This window comes from Protopterus annectens, chromosome 1.part0, assembly GCF_019279795.1.
Source record: "Protopterus annectens isolate FY-2018-M chromosome 1.part0, PAN1.0, whole genome shotgun sequence".
NCBI lineage: Eukaryota > Metazoa > Chordata > Ceratodontiformes > Protopteridae > Protopterus > Protopterus annectens.
The window spans coordinates 1,364,829,088-1,364,853,465 of NC_056725.1; the positions used below are offsets into that span (position 1 = coordinate 1,364,829,088).

At 37.5% G+C, this 24,378-nt stretch overlaps 1 protein-coding gene across 2 annotated transcripts in view; it reads left to right on the top strand.

Annotated features, from left to right (window-relative positions):
- The window catches only part of FAM120B (family with sequence similarity 120B), a 1,321,047-nt gene that overhangs the window by 1,176,829 nt on the left and 119,840 nt on the right, over nucleotides 1–24,378 (top strand). For both annotated transcript variants that reach the window (XM_044066895.1, XM_044066905.1), the window contains exon 9: nucleotides 1,750–1,917. In XM_044066895.1, the coding sequence (XP_043922830.1) occupies nucleotides 1,750–1,917 (168 nt within the window). The remainder of the gene's footprint in view (nucleotides 1–1,749; nucleotides 1,918–24,378) is intronic.

Consider the following 24,378-nt stretch of genomic DNA (forward strand, 5'->3'; position numbering starts at 1 on the left):
ATGAAAAATTAATAGTTTTGCTTTCCTTTCTTCATGACCTACCAGGTAGGAAAACTTTAAGGCAACATCATATTGAATTTGTGACATGGGAAATAAAACTAAAATGTCATGTCATAACTGGGCCCTTAGTTCAAGTAAATGTCCAAGAATGCTCACTTTTGATGTATGAAATTTGTGTATATTTCTGATGTAAATCATATTTTATTTTTATGATTTTTTTACTTTTTAAGTCTTTATGGGTCCGTTCTGACCAGTATAGCCACCCCCACTAGCTTTAGTCATGAGCATTCAGAAATCATGTAGCTAAAACAGTGGTACATTCATAAGGGGTCATTGCATTTATCCAGTGGGCTTACACTACAGGAGGTTTAAGATTTTACAGAGCAAAGACTCTAGCTTTGCTGGGTCTTTCTTGCAGTACTAAGCGGTTGGTCATTCTGTCCCTTTTCCCGTTTGGTTTATTATACATACATATATATATATATATATATATATATATATATTTATATATAAATCAAGTAATCGAGCACTTTTCTAAAGATTGATTATTTTGAAGTATCCCAAGATCTAATACAGTTAACTGCATGTAAGTAAAAATAATTTATGTTTATTTCACTGGCCTTTTCTTTTCCCTGTTCATCTTCTACAGCTTGTATATTCAAACTTATGAGACCAGTCTGAACAAAAACAAAGATTTATGAATTCTTAGCCTCATGGCAAGTATACAAGTATAGCTTTTGCAGTCACATAAGTGGCACCAGAATTATGGTACAGAATAATTTCCACTTTTATTCCCAGCTGCACAGTAATAGTAGTAGTAGTATTATAGCTCCTTCCATGTTTTACTGTGCCTATAGTGTTAATCCCCTCACAGAATATTTAGAGAATATAATCATTTCAGCTTCTGTGTGTCCTCCACTTTTTTTCTTATTATTCTTGTAGTGATGTTGCATGTGGTTGCTTAGCCCATCTTGGCTCTGATATAAAATAGTTGTTTGGTGGTTAATTTAAGTTTTGGTATCAGACAGTGCCTTGGGCAAGAGCATAGTATTGTAAGCATAGAGTATGTCTCATAGTTATAATGTTTTTCATCTCGTTTGGAGCCGGCAGGGCTGTTGATATGAAATGCATAATTTGCTAATATGTAATCAAATCTAAATGCTTCAGAACATTGTAAGCATTTGTCAGGAGCAGGAAAGCGGCTGATGCCATTCTTCCCTTACCCAGGAGCAGACCACCAGTTCTTTGATTACAAGTTGGCTGCCTCTAGGTTTTGTATAGAAATTTAGTGTGTCAGTTTTTTAAGCAGAATTATGGCTGCAACAACTAAGAGCAAATCCATTTTAAAATGATCAACTTACAGCGATTACTCTTATGGGGACCTTACCTCACCCATGTACACAAACATGCAGAAATACCATTTATCTCCCAGTATGAACTTAAAGTTCTCCTTCAAGGTACTACTGTTGTAGTAAAGTTCTGCAGTAGCAGTCACTGTAACTAGTTCTGTAGAGGACATTAAATGCATATCTTAGCTATGTCCACAGTGGACTGGGAAAATCACCTGGACTTTTGGTAGCACCACCCTCACTCTGATTTCTTAAAGCCACCTGTAAAGCAGATGTTGAATGTGTTTGGCCCCTATTCCATCTTTTTTTCCTTAAACTCTGCAGTCCCCCTTATGATCATTTCTTTATGCATCTCTTGTACTTATTAATGCTTTTTCTTCTTTTTTACTTTTTGACACAGAAGCACCAGTAAGACAAGGAAGAGATGGTGCAAACCAAAGAGGACGTGGCTCCCATTTCCAAAGAGGGCCGAAGATGTATGCTGCATCAGCTTACCATGATCAGAGTACTGGACATCAACAAAGAGGTCACCAGGCTCATTCATTTAGGCCACAGTCTCCTTATTCAGGTATTTCGCATTTAACTAAATGTTTTTCTGTCTGTGTTAATGTAGTAGTTGCAGATCTTAAAAGTCCTAGATTCAGAAATAAAGGAAGGGAATGGAAAAACTGTTTTAGTTAAAGCAGTAAAAAAATAAGCATTTTGCATTTTTTCCCCTTGTTTAAGAAAGAATATTATGTACACAACAGTATATTCAGTATTAAGTATACACAACAATATTGTACTTACTTATGAAGAAGCACAAGGCTCATCCCATTTATCTGAGTGTCAGCATCTTGGTCCCTGCTCTATTATCCTTTATCCACTTCACTCTTGCAGCAACAGTCACCAGGACTAACCCCTCCAGTAGTACATTTCTGGACCTTCCACCCCCCCCCCCCCCGGTGAAATACTACTATTTCATGTCTGTGATCAACTCTGATCTTTTCAGTGTTCTCCTGGCTACCTTATATACCCATATGTTAAGCCTGCTTGCCTCCTTTCCCTTATTTATAAGTGTTTGCCTTTCCACGAAGGTGAGCTTATTCATCCCATTGGTGATCTTGGGCAACCAAGCAGGTAAAATAACACATTACTTTATCTGGCAAACTTATATTTCTCTCCCAGTATGCTCTGCAAATCTGTACACACTACACAAGTTGTGGCCACACAGTGCCCACTAGAAGAGTGACATGATTTGTACACCCCCTCGATTCCACCCTGTCTTGATATACCCTGGCATCTTATTTTCCACATTCATTGCTTTCCTGCATTGCTCTGTCCTTCATGTAATTAAAAGGCTGGAGATCCCTTTTCTTTCTTTGCCTTCTCAAGTTCCACCAGAGTACATAACCATGTATTTCTTGGGATTGAAGCTCAGCTGCCACTTCTTTGCCCATTCAAGCAGCTTTGGTAAGTCCTGATTTTGGATGACACCTGTATCTCTTACCACAATAACATTTTCACCTGCAACTAAAGGTAACTTGTTAGCTAACCCTAATATTATTATGTCATACATACATACATTAAACAGTATTAGCCCCAGTACTGATTCCTGAGTATAACCACGTATGTCTTTACTCGTCAAGAGACTTGTCCAGTGCTCACCATCTGTTTCCTCCTCTTTATATATTTCTGCACCCAACTTAGTAAAAACTCCCACCCTTTCTAATTTCCCTACCATTTTCATTCTTGTTACTTTGTAAGATGCTTTTGTGAAAGCAAGGAACGCCACCACATCATTATGGTTGTCACTATTCACTTTTCTGGCAATCAGTTTAAACTTGTTTCACATTAACCTGGCATGAACTACCCTTTATGAATCCTTTGCTAAGTCTCATGACGTGCACTCCTTGAATCCTTAGCTAAGCAGCATGACTTGCTGTCTCTGAATCTCTGCAGTGTCTCATTATTCAGCCTTTTATGTCATGTCCCAATCTTCCCTCTTCTTCTCCCTTGATTCCTTCCTCACGTATGGTTCTCAGTCCACCTGTCATCTGTTTTGCAAATCCTACCCCCTCCCATTCTTTCCTTATCCCATTATAGTAATTTTGTGTTGTATATATCATGTACAAAGTGTCACAGTCATGGGGGCGTAATCAAAGTTGTGAAAGGCTTTTGTAGTGCATCTTTGCTTGTTGCATGACAACTGTACTCTTCTCAATGAATAAGGGTCAGATAAGGGTGTAACACTTTATACTTTTGCAGTATTCAATAAATGATTTTGACCCAGCCCATGTTAAAATTTATATACATTTTAATTTTTTTTTATCTCAAAATATTTTCTATTTTTCACTGCAGGTATTTTTCTTTTCTGATTCTATAGAGACTGTGTCTTATTGTCAGGCTGAAGAGAACATCATTTATATCATTTAAGAAAATGCAATTCGGCATTAGTCTGCAACCAGAGTTTTCTGATGTCCTACCACTCTTATTTATCTTATTTTAGTTTATTTTCTTTTATTTAGAATTGTAGCTGACCCTGTCCTTCCAGGCATATAGACTATCTTGAGCAACAACAGTGATATTCAGATTGATTAGGAACAATTTGGCCATGGCACTGGGAAAGTTTCCCTTTTTGTTTATCATGAGTGCATCAAGCTTTTTAACATTTAGCTGAATTACCACCAGTTAAGATGGATGGGATGCCACTATGACATCTCAACTGAACAATGGCACTTCAAGGGTGCAGCCACCCTTCTTATATGGCAATACAGTGTCAGTACTGCAGCATGAAGCCAAACATCTAGTTTGTAGATAGAAAACACCGCATTTTTATTTTTACTGGTGATATTGTTTTTTTTTTTATGCCATAGAGATAATTCTGTGATATAACTTAGTGCTTACTTGTAAGGCAGTGCCCAAAATAATGAGTAAAATAAAGTTTGTTATACAGAATTAAAAAGAATAATCTTTCAACATAAAAGCCTCCATATCATACTTTGTGGGTGTTGTGGAGGTGTTACGAGTTTCAGGAAATAACTGCACCACCTAACAGCAAGGCATTTGTACAAGCTGCATGATTTAAGTGCAAAAATATATATATTACCTGATTAAGCCAGTTTCAGCTATTGATTAACTACAGGAATGTTGAATAAGTACCTCACAGACAAGTAGCTCAGCATTATGAAATATTAAAACAGTATCACTGCCTTGCTGTGACGGTCTGTATTCCTCAGACAATTGTGTGTGTGACGTCCCAACTCTGGCCAGTAATCAAGGAGCCTGAATCCTCACCACTGGCATTGGAAAGGGGCATTCAATTGGAACAAAAGTGAATACACCCAGTATTTCCAGATGTAGTTCTCTGCATCAAGCACAATTTCCCTAAAGAGCAAACAGGGAACACACACAGCCTGTGGTCCGGGTTTCTTTTTCTGTATCACCCCAGGTACTCATTAAGTCTTCACACTGGCATAGCTGTTGAGTTAAGTTCTCAGCCAAATGTCCAAGCCAAGTCCTCCAGCACCTTGTCTGTGAAATCAGTGCTTCATGTCCCTGCCTCAAGCAGCTGACGCACACACACACACACACACACACACACACACACACATGCACGCACGCACGCACGCACACACACACACACACATTCTCTCTCTCTCTCTCTCTCTCTCTGACTTGACTTACACACACACACACACACACACACACACACACACACACACACACACACACACACACACACACACACACACACACATTATACCTGGGAAAGACTGGCAAAGGTTTACTAGCTATGCCCCTTTCTGCCCAGACTATAAGGTAGTTACCGCCACCAGACACTCCCAAGCCAGCTACTCTAAGGCTTTTACAAGGGTACCCAATTATACTGACTGAAATTAATATTAAAGGGGCACTATGCCGTTCTTAGAAAGCCATTTCTGCCTCGGACTGAAGCTGAAACCCGGCCCCTCACTTAGCATATGACCGCCCTGTTTGTGACTTCATTAATGACGTTGCTACAAACCCTCACTTGGCATTCCATGTTCTTAAAAAGCATGCAAACCTTTGTTCCAGTCCTTATTTGCTTCCCTGTGGAAGACTTCTCCTCAGCGCTTCTGTTCTGAGCTTCAAACGGTCCTACCTCCCAACTTGATTCTGCGTTGCTTTCCAGGTAAATACTAAAAGTATTTATAAAAAATCGCAAGTCCTTGTATTTCTGTTACTGTACAGCATTATAAAAAGTTATTTTTAAAGAATTAGACAAAATGCATTTTTGTTTGAAAGCAAGAACGGAGATTTGAGGAACGGAACAGCCAACAAGCTAAATAAACTCTGGTACTTTTCCGTTAACGGGGCAACAGTCTTTGTGAAACAGAACTGTTGCCATGAAGCGTGCCCGGAGAAAAACCTAAACTTGTGAAGGATCACTTTTCCTTTCTGCTTGTTTATGTAAACTGTCCGTAAAGAGACACTCTTCAGTTAAACACCACCATTTTATTTATGGGAAATAACAGCAGATAAATTAAAATCATAAAATCACAGGGGTTTCTATTCAAACTAATTTATGGAATTGGCAGCATGAACAAATGTAATTCACTGTAAGTGTAGTTTGAATTACAGCACATTCACTTACAATTTAATGGAGTATTGCTATATATTTAGGAATATGAATATGATCGTATCATGTAAACTCATCTCCCACCCACATCCCTTCCTCTTCATTACGTGATGCCTATATGCAGATTCCACAGAGTCCTTGGTAAGGGAGTAAGGGGTGTTAAGCTGCTTTATTCTCCGTAATCATAAAAAAAAAATTTATTGTACTTTGTGGAAACACATACATAGTGATTACTGGAATGAGAGTCACAGTATCCCTGGCACTCTCAAACACAGGTACCCCGGATTCATTTATTCAGAAAATGCACGATGATGCATTTTGTTGTATTAACTTTTGCAACATAAAAGTACTGCTCTTGGTTCTGGAGCTAAGTTCAAAATTATGAGTGAAGAGATGGGCGCATACAGTAGCGATATTCCTGCATTCCGGCATTCTTTCACTTAGTATGCATATAGTGTTACTGCAATTACTGGGATTGTTGTATTTCTAAAGTGATAAATTATTGTTTTAACTACCCCCCAACAATTTTCTTTCATTTACACGTGCACCAGGTCTTTTCACAGGAATTAACAGGTCAGTGATCCATTTTTCTACAAGCTGTCTTTTACGCACGCAGCAAGTTCTAAAATCATTTCCGAACTTGCTGCATTTGTAAAGGATAACTTGTAAAAAAAAAAAAAATACACTCTGTAAATAATTGCATTTTGAACTTTTAGCTCTTAAGAACTAGAGCTTTTAGGAGCAAATTAACTGTAATATTACAAAGCCGAAAAATCAATCAAACTGAAGGATAAAAAACGTGCTCCGGCACTATAAAGGCTGTCCAATACCTTAAATTTGCTTTTACTGTGACATAACTCATCACCCACATCCGTTTGTTGCCTCAATTAGGTGATTACCTTGTTAAATGGGGGTTGAGGCATATATAAGGAAGCTTGTTGTATGTGTAATTTAGTCTGATGAAGTCTCCGTTATATGGAGACGAAAGCGCTTAATCTGTATTTAAAGTATTTATTCACATACATTTTTAATTATCTTTTGTTTTTCGTGTGCAATAAATTTATTTTGAATTTATTCAAACTTTATTTCATGACAGTTACTTGTACTTAAGGTATTGGACAGCCTTTATAGTGTCGGAGCACGTTTTTTATCCTTCAGTTTAACTGTAATATTATTATTCACAGATTAATTTCCCTTCCATGCAGTCCAAAAAGCACCTATCTGTATTTTCTTGCATCTCTCCCTTATTAAGTCTAGTTTTCACAAATGTTTCATTAGGAGCAGACCGAACATACACAACTAAAATCTGGACAGCCTCATAAATTTAGGTACTTCTCGGGACCCACTTTGCGGCAACAGTTCAGTTTTGCAAAGACTCTGTCAGCATTTCTTCCTCATGGTTATGGTATCAATGATGTTTTTTGTGAAGTGAGTCTTTCGGTGGTTGAAAGGTGCTTCTTGTATTTTTTTGTGAGACAGAAGGGGCAAGGGTACGGAGGATCCTTCCAACTGCATTATTTTACAGTGAGAACTGTCACACTAATAAAATTGTGCCCTTACATAGTTTTAGTCTGACATTGAAGAAGAAACTGCTGGTAATTATTTGTGCAGTTTGCAGATGTGTACCAGTCTTGCAATCAAAGTTCTTGTGTTTTCTGGATGTCTATGGGACACTGCATAAATTTGGGAGCATTTAGTTTCAAACTGAAGAAGTAACTACTGGTTATTATTTGCTGTACTTTGCAAACAAGTTTCAGTCTTGCAATCAAGGTCCTTATTTTTCTTGATGTCTAGGGAAGACTGCACTGCAGTTGGGTGTATTCATTTTCAACTTTTGAGTCTCCAGTGTTTACTAGAGGACTCCTGGTGGGGTAGGGTAAGGTAGACTGAATAAAAACAAAAGCTTCAGATATTCAGACTAATTAGTAAGCCACTATATAAATCTGTCTACATATTTGTAAGCTTCTTCTGTGAACTGGTTGTGGTCATTGTGCAGCTATATAGAGGCATGCTCGCAGTTTCTTAAATATGTTCATCACAACCTTAATGAGCATAGTTTATCACACATTACTTAAAAGGTTTGTTGTTCTTACCCTTCCTTACTTGCTATCTCAAGCTCTTGTGCTAATTTACATACTTACGTTTTTTACACTTGTCATCTAAATGTTTATGCATTTAGACACTGTTGATCTTCTCTTTTTTTTCCCTGCTAATATTAATTCAAACATAAAACTCTCCTATACATTCATCTTGCTTCTTCCCATGCACCCATTGTCTGCTGCACATTTTTCATTTCTCAGCACTGGACATTTAAAATCTTCATCTAATCCACCATTAGAAGTAGTTGGAGAGTCTCTGTAATATCCACTCACATGATTTGCTGTTTACCCAAGAAGTAATGGTTTGTACTCTTTGAAGAGTACTGTGTCATACAATTTATCAAACACTTTAACACTTCTGTTTTTGAACATGTGAAACATACCTACTGCTTGGAATCCACATGCTAAACATTTGCCATATCCTCTGTGTCAGTTATGTTTCATCTACACAGCTGGACAAAATCATCTGCAAAGTATCCATGTCCTGATTCCATACTGTTATAAGATCCACTTTCAGGGGCCTATATCACATTTACTGTTAGGAGAAAATCCATTTTCAGTGGCCTGTATCACATTTACTGTTAGGAGAAGATCTGTTTTTAGTGGCCTATATCACATTTACTGTTAGGAGAAGGGCAGTTTTCAGTGACCTATATCACATTTCTCTGCACTCAGCATAACATTTATCACTTCTTCCTCCTACCTTATACCTGTGTCTTTAATGTTTTATGTAAAGCAACCTTTATTTAGTCTCAGTGTCAAATAAACCACCTTGAACTGGAGGCATATGCAGGATTTGACAGTTACTGAAAAGTATGCACAGCTAAATGCATCAAGAATAATACAAGATAACCGTTTAAAAGTAGTAACAGTGCAGCTTCTGTGATGGACAGACACAACTTGTCCTGCGAATGTTAAATAATGTAGGGCAACGAGTTGTATCTGCTGAGATCTGTACCATTTTCAACTTGCATTATGATTTTTTGCTTGGTCGATAGCCTCGTAACCTCCTATGAGATTAAAGTTGCATAGCTGTCCATATCGAAATAATGTTTTTTTTGTGTGTGTGTCTCTGTGAGTATGTGTGTGTGTGTGTGTGTGTGTGTGTGTGTGTGTGTGTGTGTGTGTGTATGCTAACGGTAGCATTGGTTTAAATTGTTTTGTAATGCATGGAAGCTCATTTAAAAGTAGTTATTGTAAGTTTGTTGCTTGACATGCATCTACAGAGTTTATTCATGTTAATTTTAATTTGTTTTCTATACATGTTATTGTGTTACCTAAATTGGCAGAGAAGGATGCTGCCTGCTAAAATTATTATTCCATTTGTAGGAACTATATTTGTTAGGTCTTTCATGAAAGACAAGAATAAATGGCTTAACATCTTGAGATTTCCTTCCAATGGAAGTGTAGATATTTGGTCACAATTTACAATAATCAAGGCTTAATACATTAGATAGTTGGACATCTAGTTTATAGTACATATGCAATGGCCTGAAACAGAATGCTCAATAAATATTCTGTTTCAGCAAGTTACAGTCACACCATTACAGTTGCATAGCTATCCATAGTGAAAGAATGTGTGTGTGTGTGTGTGTGTGTGTGTGTGTGTGTGTGCGCGCGTGCATACCTCTCCTCTGTCCATATTTTCTCAGGAGGTCCCGATTTTTGCCTCATGTTTTCAGCAAAATATTTGCAGTCTTCTGGCATATGACAGTCACTAAGTTTGTATCTGATGGACCCTGATGGTATTGTATTTAGGGGTGTATAAAGGCTTTAATATTAGGCTAGGAAACATGGATTGTATATCAGTGTGGGATTAGTAGGTCATTGTTTTTTGAGGGAAAAGCACAGTCTAATAAGGGCACAAAGTTGGCATGTTCAACAGTTGATAGTAGACTGTGTCCCTTTGCAAAGTGGAATAGACATTTTTTGGGGTCATCATCTACTGATGGGGCTATATCTGTAAGCCATAATAATTAGTTCAAACATTCCACAGTCAGTGAAACCAGTTCTTGTGTCGTCTACATAATTGTAACAAGTCTTTCTTAGCCCAAAGTGGCCAAGAATGCCCAGTCATAGTTATGAACAAAACAGGGGACTTTAAACTGTATAACTTTTCTTCTACTGAGATATGTCCAGATATAGTTGAATTTTTAAAGGACTTACTTTTGTTCCTTCTCAGCCACTGAATGTAGTTAATACTATTGTTGATATCAAAACTTATACTAGGAAGTTAAATCTTAATTTAATGATGGGTGATGTTACGAACACTGCTAACACTGACAAATATTATATCCCTAGTACTTACAACCCCCCATTGCATCCAGTATTACAAATGTTCGAACAAATGTGTGAACTGGATATTAGACATGCTGTTAAAGACGAGTTTAAGCGTAAGGTTTTTCATAATACAAGTAGAGAAGAACGGGAATACTTGCAGTATATTAAGTCAAAAGATTTACACTTTTGTAAACCGGATAAGGGTGGGGGTTTAGTTGTTTTTGATAACGTTGATTATCAACAACGTATGAATGTACTATTGAATACTAGTGCGTACGATGTGTGAGCTCGCATTCAGAGGTTAATAAAGCTTACAGTTTAATCAAAAACTGTATAGAAGACATGTATATCGAAGGAAGAGTAGATCGGAGGATGTATAACTATTTGTCAACAACTTATCCTAGATACCCTTTTATTTTTGGTATCCCCAAGATACACAAGAGTATGGTAAATCCTTCACTGAGACCATTGGTTGACAGTCGAGGTTCACCTACCTACTCCTGTGCTAAAGTGGTTGACGCTATTTTGCAGAAATACCTTGTCCATGAGAACCAAATTTGTAAGGACTCATGGACATTTTTGAAGAAAATTGAGGCCCTGGAATTTAATGAGAACTTTAATTTCCTCACTATTAATGTGAGAGATTTATATACTTGTATTCCCCACAATATTGCTATCGAATGGGTTGACTTAATGCTGAAGAAAAACAAGGCCACAGTTGCAGAAATTAGTTTGGTCACTAAACTTATCAACTTAGTATTATCTAATAATTTTTTTATGTTCCAAGACCAATTCTATCTACAAAAAGTGGGGGTAGCGATGGGGTCACCGTGCGGAGCCAGTATTGCGAACCTCGTTATGGCCTACTGGGAATCGGAATACGTGTTCAAGAACGACACAATCCGTGATTCCCTTGTTTTCTATACATGTTATCTTGACGATATCTTTATCCTCATTAATGGAGAAGAACAGGATAGTAGGAATGTGTTGGACTATTTCAATGGTTCAACTCATTTCCTGCAGTTTACTTCTACATTTAGCACGGAGGCTATAGCATACTTAGGACATCTGGCTAGCAAAAAAACATGATTTAGGTTGTTTTGTAGCTAAGATATACAGGAAAAGCACGTATTCTAACACATTCCTGCATTTCTCCAGTAGCCATCCGTTCTACCAAAAGAGGTCAGTTATCAAAGGCCAATTGGTGAGGGCTTCAAGAATGGTGAGTCAAGAAGAAGACTTTTTTGAAGAATGTTCTCTTCTGAAAAGTATGTTTACCCAACGCGGCTACCCCGAGTCACTTCTAGATGGCCTTATAAAAGAGATCAAGAATAAGAGATTAGATAAAGTGTATGTACCACTCTTAAGTGTCAAAATTTTACCAGCTAGCACTGGTGTTTGTAACACCGACACAGAAAATACTGTTGTAAGCTCAGATAGTATAGAAACAAAAGAGGTTATGCTAAGTTTTATCACTACTTATTCTATGCATAGTCATTTATGTATGGGAATTCTACAGAAAAACTGGGAATTATTTAAAAGAAATTGAAATATCCATACAAAAGTAGGGGACTTTCCCAGAGTGGCATTTTTAGAAGAGGTATGAATCTAAAGTCCCTTTTAGAGCAACCACGTGCTTCAATATTTCACTCTAATGCATGAATAAGTGTGAAAGCTGTAATTATTGTAAACTGGTGGAGGTTTCTAATAACTTCACTATCAATGGTATACAGTACAAACTTAAAGACAAATTTAATTGTAATTCTAGTTTTGTTGTGTATTTGGCTAGGTGCGAATTCTGTCCGGTTTTCTACATAGGAAAAATGGAGCAGAGGCTCCGAGACAAAATTTATGAGCACCAATATGCTATTAACAAACATAAGTTGGAGAATGCCCTAGCCAAGCATGTTTTTACTAACAATAAACATGCCTTCAAGTTTATAATTATTGATCAGGTCAAGTATGATATCAGGGGTGGTCCAGGACCCCTAAAATTAGAAGAACTTGAATTAGCTTGGCAAGTGAGGCTGAATGCCTACAACCCTCCTGGGCTCAGCGATACCTACTCTATCAGCAGTATACTAAAATTAAAAAGCTTAAAGATGTGAAATATAGACTAGATTCTGGACCTGTATCTGTTAATTTTTATACTTTTTAAAATTATATATTTATTAGTTATTAAGTGTAGAGTGGTAGTATTTTAAGGTTACAATCTTAGTTTGTGAGTCGTTGGTAATATAACATATATTTTATATATATTTGTTATGTAGTTGTCATGTTTCATTATGGTGCCTTTAAAGCATCAAAAAAAGGAGTTACAATTGGTTAATGCATACCAGCTGTCTCTATATAATGAAGTTTTGCCTACTTGTACTTGTTTCTGATGATGTTTGCCGATTAGGCAAACAAAAAGTGCTTCAAACAGTTTTGTTCTATTAAATTTGTGGACTTTTTCGACTGTCTGCCATGTCAGTTTTTTTTCTTTTTTACATTAATAGAACTTGTTGGGATAGATTGGTGTCCCAAACACTCCTCTGTTTGTGGAATACCCTACCCCTCCATGTTAAGCACAGTACCTCCATGGCCCTCTGTAAGAAGAATGTGGACAACTGTATTGAAAACAGAAAATACTGTGATCCCACCTGTGTCCCTGCTGGACAGGGAAAAATAGGTGCTGACTTTGAGGCAACATGGGTTAAATTCTTGGCTAGGCTTATAAGGGCCTACGGGCCAATAGCCTAGTATCATTCTATGAATGGTTGTATAAATTAGGGAGTGGTGACTGACCTTAACCCCTATCCCTTTTGCAGAGTTAACTATGATACTCATGGAGGTAGCCACTTAGCTATGTGTGACACTGGAGGTCTCATACATTCTGTCTCATCAAAACATTGTATTAATTGAGATAAACAGCACTAGGGCATACTCTCTGTAACCAAAACTGCACTAGGGTTCTTCCAGGAATTCATCCATCTATGTTAACACCTCAAAATGATCTGTTTGCCTCCTTCCAATAAAAACTGTAAACGAAAATCTGGTCCAGGACTCCTTCAAAACACCCCCTCAACAAACATGTCTTTTCATTACCTCGAATGGCAGTGTTTCTATATATATTTTTGACCATTTCCACTCATTTCAACCTTTCCTCTTAAGATCTTGAAAGACTCTCCACACATGGCCATAGTTGTTTGTGTTTTTTTTCCTTTTCTTAACTTTGTATCATATCTAACTACTTGTGCATGTCTTCCTAGCATACAGAACAGTATAAGAGTACATAGAGTAGAGTTCAATGACAGCTCTTTGTAGGTGGCAATTTAAAGTCCTGTGCTGTGTTTCTCTTTCATAGCTGGTTACTGGACACTTCACCTGAATGCCTTTATAAACCGAACCATGTTTGCCCAATGTAATACCACAGAAACCCAATATAAAACATCTTGGCAAAACTATAAATCTTAGTTAGAAAAGACTATCCACATGTCTAGGAGTGTCATACGTAAAATCCGTATAAGGAATATATGGTTTCCCATCCACAAGCATCATACAGGGCCTCTGTTTTAAGTTAATTGGCAGCCTCTTCCAGAGCAATGGCAACCTCTTCGATACATATCTGTCTCTCCAGCCAATCAAACTTATGTCAAAGTTAAGGTCCCTTGAGAAGTTGATCCTTCTCCCATTTGACTTGTGGATGTGCATCAATTACATTTGGTCTATGTAGGGCCTGTTGTTTAGTAAGGTGTGTTTGTGTGAGCTCCAGTTGTTGCATGTGTCTGAACAGATACATGCCAAAAGGGGACATTATGTGCAATGATTGGCCCAATCAAGGCTGAGCAAAGGGGGTCAATGACATCCCTAGATCTAGACACAATCTCTTTGTTTATAATTTGTGCAATGTAGAAGGTCTTTCTTACAACAACAGACACATGTTGGTCAAAAGTTAAGTCACTGTCCACATAAGTTCCCAAATCATGAACAACTAGGTCAAGTGTTAGGGGCATATTGTGAGTGTGGTAGTTCCCAGGGGTAGATGACATCCCAAAAGATACACTAATGCATTTTTTGTATTAAGTTTCAGACCATGATTTTGACACTAGTTATTTATTTGAGACTATACTCCCTGCAGGATGGACAAGTCATTTGAGGATCCAATGACTTCTCCTAGCTTGCAGTCATCTGTAAACTTAGCCGTCATCGTTCACTTTTATCATTACTATTAGTGTTATCATCATTATTATTATTATTATTACTCAGGATTACTTGTAATCATCCACTATCCTCCCTCATTATTGGCTATTAGAAGTGACTTCAGATGGTGTGTTATTAAGTGAGAGGATTTTAGATGTTTTTCATGAGAGCTCTGGGGGAAACTGTACTGTTTGGGGAATGGTTAAGCATGAGTTGTGAGTTACAAAGCCATATTTCAGTGTCTGTTACAGCTTCCTGTGTAATTTTTTTGGAGATGTGCCAAGTTATATGATACACGTATGAGTGTGAAGTCATCACTGTATTGTATTAAGGAAGCCTGTTGTGTGGATCGTTGGGGGGTGCTGGTGTGTTAAAGAGATGGAGATCAAGGACAGAGCCTTGTGGTACACTGGTGGTGACTGGGAAGTATGGAGAGAGGGTGGAGTGACATTGTATTTACTGATACCTATTGGAGAAATACCTCTTCAACCATAGAAGGGTGCTCTATGATAGGCCTAATGTGGACGTTTTAAGCAGAAGTTTGCTGTGACAAATTGTGTTGAAGGCTTTAGACAAGTCTAGAAATACGCTGGAGACTAGTTTGACATTATCTCTTTCTTTGTTAACAGTATCTATAAGGGTTAGAGATGCAGTGTTATTACTATGGGAGGTATGGAAGACATGTTTTTCCATTATTTCAGAGATGGTGGGTTTAGCCTGAGGGTTAATTTATTCACCTCATAAACACAGAGTACACAGTTTGATTCTGACTTCAGGGCAATTCACCTACTATTCTGACATGAACCTAAGATAACTTTAGGTCTAAGTTTAGTGATGTCTGTTAAATTTCCTTTTTTGTATAGATAGTTAATTCAAGCATGTTTCCAAAGAAAGGGAATATGGGATTCCTAGACATGACCTGTTTATAAGGATTGAGACAAGACAGGCAATGCTATTGGCTGCTATTTTAAGATACTCGCTTGGAAGGTCATCAGCTGAAGCTGAGCATGGTTTAATTTGTTTTATATCAAATAAGGGCACTGGTTTGAAGGTGACAGTGGATGTAGTGATATATGGCTATTGGGCAGCCTTTGAATTAGATGCGTTAGGAATGTTATGCTATCTGTGAAATAAGAGATTAATTCTATTGCAAGTCTGAGTGATGAGATTTTGTAAGAGGGATTAGGGTTGAATTTTTGACCATTTTGCAAAAGTTCTTTAGCAGACGACTGCAATCCTTTTTAAGGATGTGTTAGCTATTGTTCAGAGTGTTGTTCTAGTATAGTTTTTTGCCTTCATTTATTTGCTTTCTTATTACAGATGTGGAGCGTTTGTAAGTTTGAGAAATTGTGATGTTTTGTATTTCTACTTTTCTTTCCACTCTTTTTGTTTATCCTGCATTAGCATTCTACTCTTTTTGGATAGCCAAATTGTTTCTTTGTTTTTAACTCTCTTCCTTCCAGGAGTTGTAAGGTTATTCAGAAAGATGCATTGAATTGATTTATCATGTAAGGGTAGTATTTTTCAGGCATTCCAGTTAACAGATAATAGGGTAGTAATGCATATGTCTGTTTTAAACTTGTACAGGTTGCATTTTGTTTCATAAACATCCCATTTAAGTGGTTGTAAGGTTATTTAGAAAGATACATTGAATTGATTTAAATAATCATGTAAGGGTAGTATTTGTCAGGCTTTCCAATTAACAGATAATAGGGTAGTAATGCATATGTCTGGTTTAAACTTGTACAGGTTGCATTTTGTTTTATAAACATCCCATTTAAGTGGATGTGTCAGATGTATGGTTTAATTTCTCAAAATCATTTGGGTTTCTCCTACCGTTATGGGAATACACACCATTCCTAAGTCAGGGTTTGGTTAAAGTTCATGAAATTAGCATTGTTTCATTGATTGTTAGCACCCACAATGGGCCCAGAATTGATTCATGCAGTTCATACAGTTACATTTAGGGGTAGCATATATAAAAATTACTGTAGGTTTTGTGTTTTTATTCACCCCATTGCTCCTTCTACTACTATTGCAACTGTCCGGGCATTTTTCATCCACATTGCTCTCGTTTCTGCCTGCAAATCTTGATATTTTATGACTTTGTGTCTTGCTGTATGTAAGAAACTGTAATGGCAATGTGTAGCAATTTCAATGATCAATGCTACTTTTGTGTTTTTGTCATGAACTACTATATCTGGTGTTCCTACACCTTCCTTTTGGGACTGTTGGTAATGGGTGATCCAATATGATGTATGCTACATCATTCTCTGTAATATTTTGTGGTTCATGTTCCCAGTGCATCTCCGCTACTTCTGTATTGCGGTGTTTAAATAATCCTCAGTGGAACAATCGTGCCACACCATTGTGTCTTTCAGTGTATAGGTCCTCTGCCATAAGTGTATCACACTTGTTTTTTTTTTTTTTTTACAGAACCTACATTTGTCTGCCTCTCCCACATGTTTGATGGACTTTGTAAACTAATGTGTATGTAGTCTGCTATCCTGGACTGCTATTATTGACCTTTCATCCTCTGGCTTCAACTTGCGTCCTCTTATCCATTCCTGTGTCAAATCTTTATCAATATGAATTTGTAACATGAAATCTGTATACTACTTACTATATTTATGGCTTTCCACATTTTTTCTTCTTATCTGATCCATCTTACATTATTACTTTTTTTTCACACTTTCAGTTGCTGTATGATTTTTGTCAACTTCTGGATTGATTTCCATTCCTGCTTGCCAATTGAATGATTCAGTTAAACTAAGCAGAGTGGTCATCTTAGTCTTGAAAGTTTTAAAGCATGAGGAGACAAAGTCTATTTGGATCTGATGAGGTCAGCAGATATGTATGCAATCCCACAGCTGCAGATCTATACATACGATCAGTTTCGAGGAGGCCTATACCTCCTTCAGAGCATGACATATATAATCTTGATATATTCTGTTTTAGTTTGTAAGCGTGAAGCATTTTTATTGTTTTTCTGCATAACTTACCCAATACCTTTGGGGAACAGCCAATCACAGCAAAACTGTAAAGTTAAAAGGGCATTATCTCCTTTCTAAAATTAAACTTCTGCTTTGGATCAAAGCAGAAAATGCTGCACCCACTTAGCTAATCACCTCCCTGTTTGTGCCATCAGTAATGACATTCTTACAATCCCACCCACCTTGTTAACACCCTCCCACTTTGTGAGATCACAGTAAGTCCCTGCCCATTTATTACTTTATATCCTATTCCCATTTCAGTTTTGTTTTCCCTGTGTAAACTGCAAGATGTCTCTCTAGTTCCTACCAGGGCCGTCCTTAGCCGAAATGGTGCCCTAGGCAAAGTAGTGCTCTGGCGCCCCTTACGCCCCACCCACACCACAGTCATGAAACACCCCTATTTGAGCCAGACCCATAGGGTCACTCCCCAAGAAAGCCACTCCAGCCATTGCCTTAAATTATTTAAATGCATAGGAAGAATAACTACATTGCAAAGTATCTTTTAACTACAACTACTTCTGCATAGTATTTTCTACTTTAAATACCAGAGCCAGATCACTGTCAAATAGGGCCCTAGGCAGGGTAATAGACTGCCCCCCAGTGCAGCGGCTCCTGCAGCAACCCCCTCCTCAGCTATTCCAGTGTTCCATTATTTGGTTATTTCTCACCAGTTACCATGCATACTATTCTCGTATTTGATTCTACAGTCATTACAGATATTGAAGTAAAATAGCACAAACACAGGTAGCCATTTGCTAAACAATACAGTCTCGCAATGAAAACAGACTTAGCATAAGCAGTAAACTTCTCTGCCCTTGGAACTCACATTCATTGAAATGTGAAAAAGTCATATTCATTGAAACGGCATGAAAACCCACATTCATAGAAAATGCATCTGGCCAGTGAAGAATTAAGTTTACCTTTGGGCTGTTTTCAAAACAGACTCCTTGCACACATTTTTTAGGGCCATGTATACGTGTATTTGTTCTTTGATTCACCTTTCTGATTGCATTGAATTATATTCCTTGTTTAATACAGCACCACTTGTTAGAAAGTGTTTTAAATTTGTAGATTTAAACATTCTTTTAATAAGCAATGAAACAAAATGTATGAACCGATAACTACCCATTTCAGAAAATTTCAACCATAAAAGGCCACTCAAGACTTCTGTCATTATAATTCACCAATATTACTCCATACTCACAATCTCTGCAGATATAAAATCATCTGAATTCCGCATTAAAGAAATCTGTACCTAATGAAGAGGTTTCTACTGGCAAAACAACTTCACATATCAATGTTTTATCTACAAATTCAGTGCCTGCTTTCCTTGAAGAATTAATTACCTATATTGCATAAAAAAATTGGTAAGTTGGTAATATTGCAATAGGAAATGACCAACAAGTTCATAGTCACCACAAATGTCTTGCAAAGGACATACTCAGGAGTGTAGAACCCCTATCCCCCTTATAATGCACCAAATAATCAGCAATCTTATGGGCAATGCAATATCAGCACTCCATCTACATGGTGTGGGAGTAGAATCCACAGCCTTCTGCACCAAAGGCAATTATGCTACTAACACTGCTTTCAGATTTTATAACGTAGTATGCCATTTGATAAACAAAAAAACAGCTAGTTGCACATAGAAACATTTACACTTGTTAGAGTATGTTTTAAATTTGTAGTTTTAAAAATTTTTCCAGTAAGCAATGAAACAAAATGTATGAACCAATAATGACAAAACTACCCATTTCAGAATATTTTAACCATAAAAGGCCCCTCAAACATCTGTCATTACAACCCTCCATGCATTTTCTGAAACAAATGAAGGCTGAAACTCAAATATATGACATTTAGTTATTTAAATCTTCAGTGATTTGCCAGAAAAACACAAATTTTATGAGGAATAGGCCAAAAATATGAGGCAAAAATCTGGATAGTTGTGAGGTATGCATATCTCTCAACCTTACTGCAAGAAATCTGGACTGATCATCATCAAGTCTAGATTTACTTCTAACAATGGTAAGCAAATCATCCAACTTTTAACACGAGGAACACAGATCACCAGTGTTATCAGCTGTTAATTTAAATATGCATAGCATTTATTATACTGCACAATATATTTGTGCATTAGCAAATCATTAATTGCATACTCATTTAAGGAATCCACATTCAGCTTCAAATACAGTATTTTAAAAGAAAAGACTAATCAAGGTCTGTAACCACAGAATTCAAAGAAAACTTAAATCAACTTCTACCACAAAAAAAAAAAAATCGCACCAGCAATATACAACTAAATAATAAAGTAAGTACAGTAAAGTTGTCCTGACCATACAAGGTGTGCAAGCCTGACAAAAGTTGTAATTCCTTTACCAACAGTGAAATTAAAGGTAGAACAACAAAATATTAATCAAAGTAAATCTTGTTAAGAAGCTATCCCTTCCTACCTACAAACAGTTTAAAACAATATAAATTCAAATAAAACTTCTATTACCAGTCAACTCCATAGTAAATCACAAACCAAGGTAGGATTGTTTAGATATGCTCAGGATAGTTTAAACTATGGTAATTTACCCATATAGCTTAGGCTACTGCAACAGTGATCCTTATGAAGAACGTAGTGCAGTTGTGTAAGTAAACTTACATAACAGTAACTGTTCAAATAATCACTGCTACAGTAGATGCTTCCTCCCTCCCATTAAATTTTTAATGTTTTTTTATGCCAGAGTACTGTTACACTCCTAGCATTAACCTCTCAGAGCTTTAACCTTTCTCTCATTTTTGGCATGAAAGCTCTGAAGGGCTTCACACTCAAACCTGATTTTGTCATCTGAGCTTGAACTGACCAGCTATTTTGGCACTTTGAAGGTGCCATGAAAACTTTGGAAGCTGTCTCGTAGTTTTATCTTGTACAATGATATACAACCCACCTATTTTAGACTACTGCAATAGTGATCATACTTGCACAACTATAATTTCCTTACATGACTTGTCTCTGGCATCATCTGTTTAGTTTCTAATTTTCGCCAGGGTGCAGGTAAGGTTTTCACTTTATTTTTGCATATCAGTTCTACAGAGTTTATTCATCATTAAAGCAGTAATGCCACAAACAATCACACGTTTTTATGAGGGTCAGGGCAGCATTTCAAGGTAAATCCATGGAAATCTGAGAGCTATGATTGTGGACTCCAAACATGCATACTGTAATCATAATCTTTCATTTCAAGATTAAATTGCGGTTCGTGTTTTCAGGTAATTCAGTATCTCATTCCTGAGAAATATACTTCCCACGCTTGCCAAGTTTATTCTTCAGAACAGGGCTACAGATATAAACAATAGCTAAATTAAAATCATATCAGAGTGTGAGGAAGTGAAACGCTTTCTTATTTTGGAGGATGGCTCTTCATATAGTTGCTTACTTATAGTTAGTGGGTGAGAGTCTGGGCTTAGTTCAGGTATGTAATGCTGCTTTTGCTCATATACGTCTAACTTTATGAACAAAAACAGTAAATCTACAAGGAGCAAGGCTAATTCTGAGGGCAAAAAAAAAAAAAAACATATATAAATGTTTAAATTATAGCAGTTGCGAGGGAAAATCTAACATTCTAAAACAGTCTCTCCAAAAAATGGATGTTGGGGACTCGCAGGTGAAAATCTGGAATGACCACAATCTCCCGGCCTCAGTCTAAAATAACGCATTATACATTAACATAGGCAGGTGCGTGCAAGAGAGTAAACAGTCTAAATAATCTGACGAAAAGTAGTTGCATATGCTGCCCTTGCTAACCAAAAATAATTTTAACTACTTGTACAGTATCTTTCAACTTCACGTTCGTTTTATATATGTATGATACATTTACAAGAGGGCAGTAAATGTATGTGCAGCATTATTTCACCTGCATTGCCTTGGTCTGAGCACAAGTATGAATATGCCTTAACTATTTAGCCAACTAAGCCTAATTACGAGGGATGGAGGTAAATGTATTTTTTTCTCCATTAGACAGCTTTATTGTTGAATGGTAATCAGCAACCCACAGATCGATAAATGCTAATTGTTATCTGAATGTAACTTATAATTTAGTTTGTACGTCAGAGATCCAGTGCATATATATTCAGCTTGTATTTCTCCTCTTCCCACCACTTAGAATTACTTTATTTTTGGTGCTAAAATAGACAATCAAAAGGTAAACAATCAAATTGGGTCACTGCATTTCTGAAACATACATAAATCATATGCATAACTGGCTTTCCATCACTCTGTCAGATTTTTAACAACCTGCGCTTGTTTTTTAGAGCTGAAGAAGAGAAAATAATTTTAAAATAAAATATGCCATACATGAAGGACGAGGTTTAATGATTTGCACCCCCCACCGCCTCCACACCCACATACAAAGGAGCTTCCCAACACCTGGAAAGCTACTGCAATTATTACTACCAGACTCTAGAAAGCTACATCTACCAGGGCATATACTAAACCTGCAATCTACTGTTCACTTCCTCTGTACAGCACTAGTATATTACCATAAAATAAACCATAAAGTAGCCAGCAACATACCATAAAATAATAAAACATAACGTACCCATTAAAAAGAACACAACATTGTGTGTGTGTGTCACGTGCACGCCGCTTGAACTGCAGAATGCATTTGGCGTCATGACGCACACAAGTTTCTCCTTAAAGGAGAAGACTTCTAATTTTTTTTTTTTTTTTTTTTTTTAGCCTCCTTGCCAACCCTCAGCTGTAAGAGGGAGGGTGCTCACGTCCCCTCCCCCACCCTCCGCCCTCTGGTTCCAGCGCCAAGAAGAGCGCAAACTTTATATTAATTAAAATAAATAAATAACTACATAAGGCGCCCTTTACAAGGCCAGCCTGTACGGCGCCTAGTTCGCATATGCCTAAGGCCGGCCATGGTTCCTACATCATAGTAAAAGACTGGTCCAAGGGCACTGGTAAAAATACACACTGAAAAAGGCAAGAGCAGCAGCAGCATACCTCATAATCTCTTAGCACAGACTAAGTTTCCTTATTTCAAGGCAGACTAAATCTCCTTACTTGACTGACACAGCAAATGGAAAGCAATTTCAAACAGCGTGGGTGATCCAGACATCTGCACGCACAGATGTGAAGCGACCGGACCAGCAAGCTACAAAAAACAATGTATTTTATGGCCAGGACTGATCCCTGAGGGATTACACTGGTGAATGGCCTCTTCCTACAGCTGGAATGTCCAGTTCTAACTTCCTGGTAAAAGGAAGGATTCATCTCCCGGCCAGCCCATTCCAAGGGGCGTGCAAGTGCAACCCCTTGCACCTGCCTGCGGGTGCCCTTGGTAGAGGGCAATACAGTGGTGTGATTTATGAGGCTAATTAGATGCAAATTTGGCTATCTTGTTTTAGCACAATTCAAGGTTATTCATTTCTGTTTTGTGAGGGTTGGTGAATATTTCTGAACAGTAAAGTAGTGAAGATAAGAGGTGGGTTCTTGCTGTTGCCAGTCTGGCACGGTTAGTAAGACAGGGTCTGGCTCTGTAGAGAGTACCATGTTTTATATGGATTTTTTTAATTGTAAGTGCTATATGTTTGTCAAATATCAATGCATTTGTCAGTAGTGACCTGTGTAGTTTTGTGTGTTCGACAGGTTCTATTTTAATGCCACTGGCAGAAAAGATAGAGAGAGAGGTGGATGATTACTTAGAATGGAAGCATTTGAAAAGACCATAAGCTTAGTTTTATTGGAAATTAGATAATTCAATGGGCTGCTAATTAGCTTTCAATATTGTTGAGGGCAGTCTGAGTTTTTATTTAAAGCACATCATTAATAGGAGCATAGCAGATGTGTGAGGCCTCATCTGCGTATTGTATGACATTGGCAGGGCTAGCGGCTGACCTCATTAGTAAAAATAGTAGAGAGTAGTGGCCCAAGGATCGATCCTTGAGGGACTCCAACAGAGATAGGAAGCTGGGGGGGGGTTATTATCCCATAAGGTAGCCTGTTGCCGATTAGAGAGGTAGCTGTGGAACCAGATTAGGGCTTCAGGGCAGAACTTGTAAGAGGCCAGTTTCTTTAAAAGGATTTGATGAGATACTGTGTCAAAGGCTTTTGACATGTCGCGAAAGGTAGCAGAGCCAAGTTGGTTGTTGTTTTTGAGGTGATTCATGGAATTGGTAAAACTTATAAGAGCTGCACTAGTACCGTGCTTGGGTCTAAAGCCATGTTGTGTATCAGATAAAAGGTATTTCTTCAGGAAGTAGTCTAATATTTGTTTGTGGATACACTTTTCTGAGATTTTAGCTAGGGGAGAGAGAATGGCTATTGGTCTATAGTTGAATACATTTTTTGAGGGGCCTCCTTTATGAAGTGGAATGACATAGGATATTTTCCAAAGGAGATTTGGATATAGTTCAGAGATAGATTGGTTGATTAGAATAGATACAGGGTAGGGAATAGATGTGACAGTTAGTTTCAGCAAGTCTCCAGGTAGTTGATCAGAGACAAGAGTACAAGGTTTTACCTTAGATAGTAGGTTTTATATGTGACTTGCTTGGATGGCTTCAAATTTGAAAAAGGTAGGCATTTGAGGAGTAGGAATGGGTATGGAAAGAGGAGAATTAGTAGTGAGGTTATTGAGGTAATACAATGGGAATTGAATTGGGGATTGGGGTAGTGGGTTTTACAGGATTAACAAGGAGGTTAAGTTTTGTGAATTTGTTTGATATTTTATTTGGCAAGATTGAAGGTATGTTTTCTTATCTAGTTTGATTAGTTTCTTGGCTTGATTTTGGAGTTGTTTGCAGGTGATGAGACTAGTATTACTTCTGTTACTAAGATAAAGAGACCACACTTTGTCCCTTTGCTTGAGTAGAATAATTAT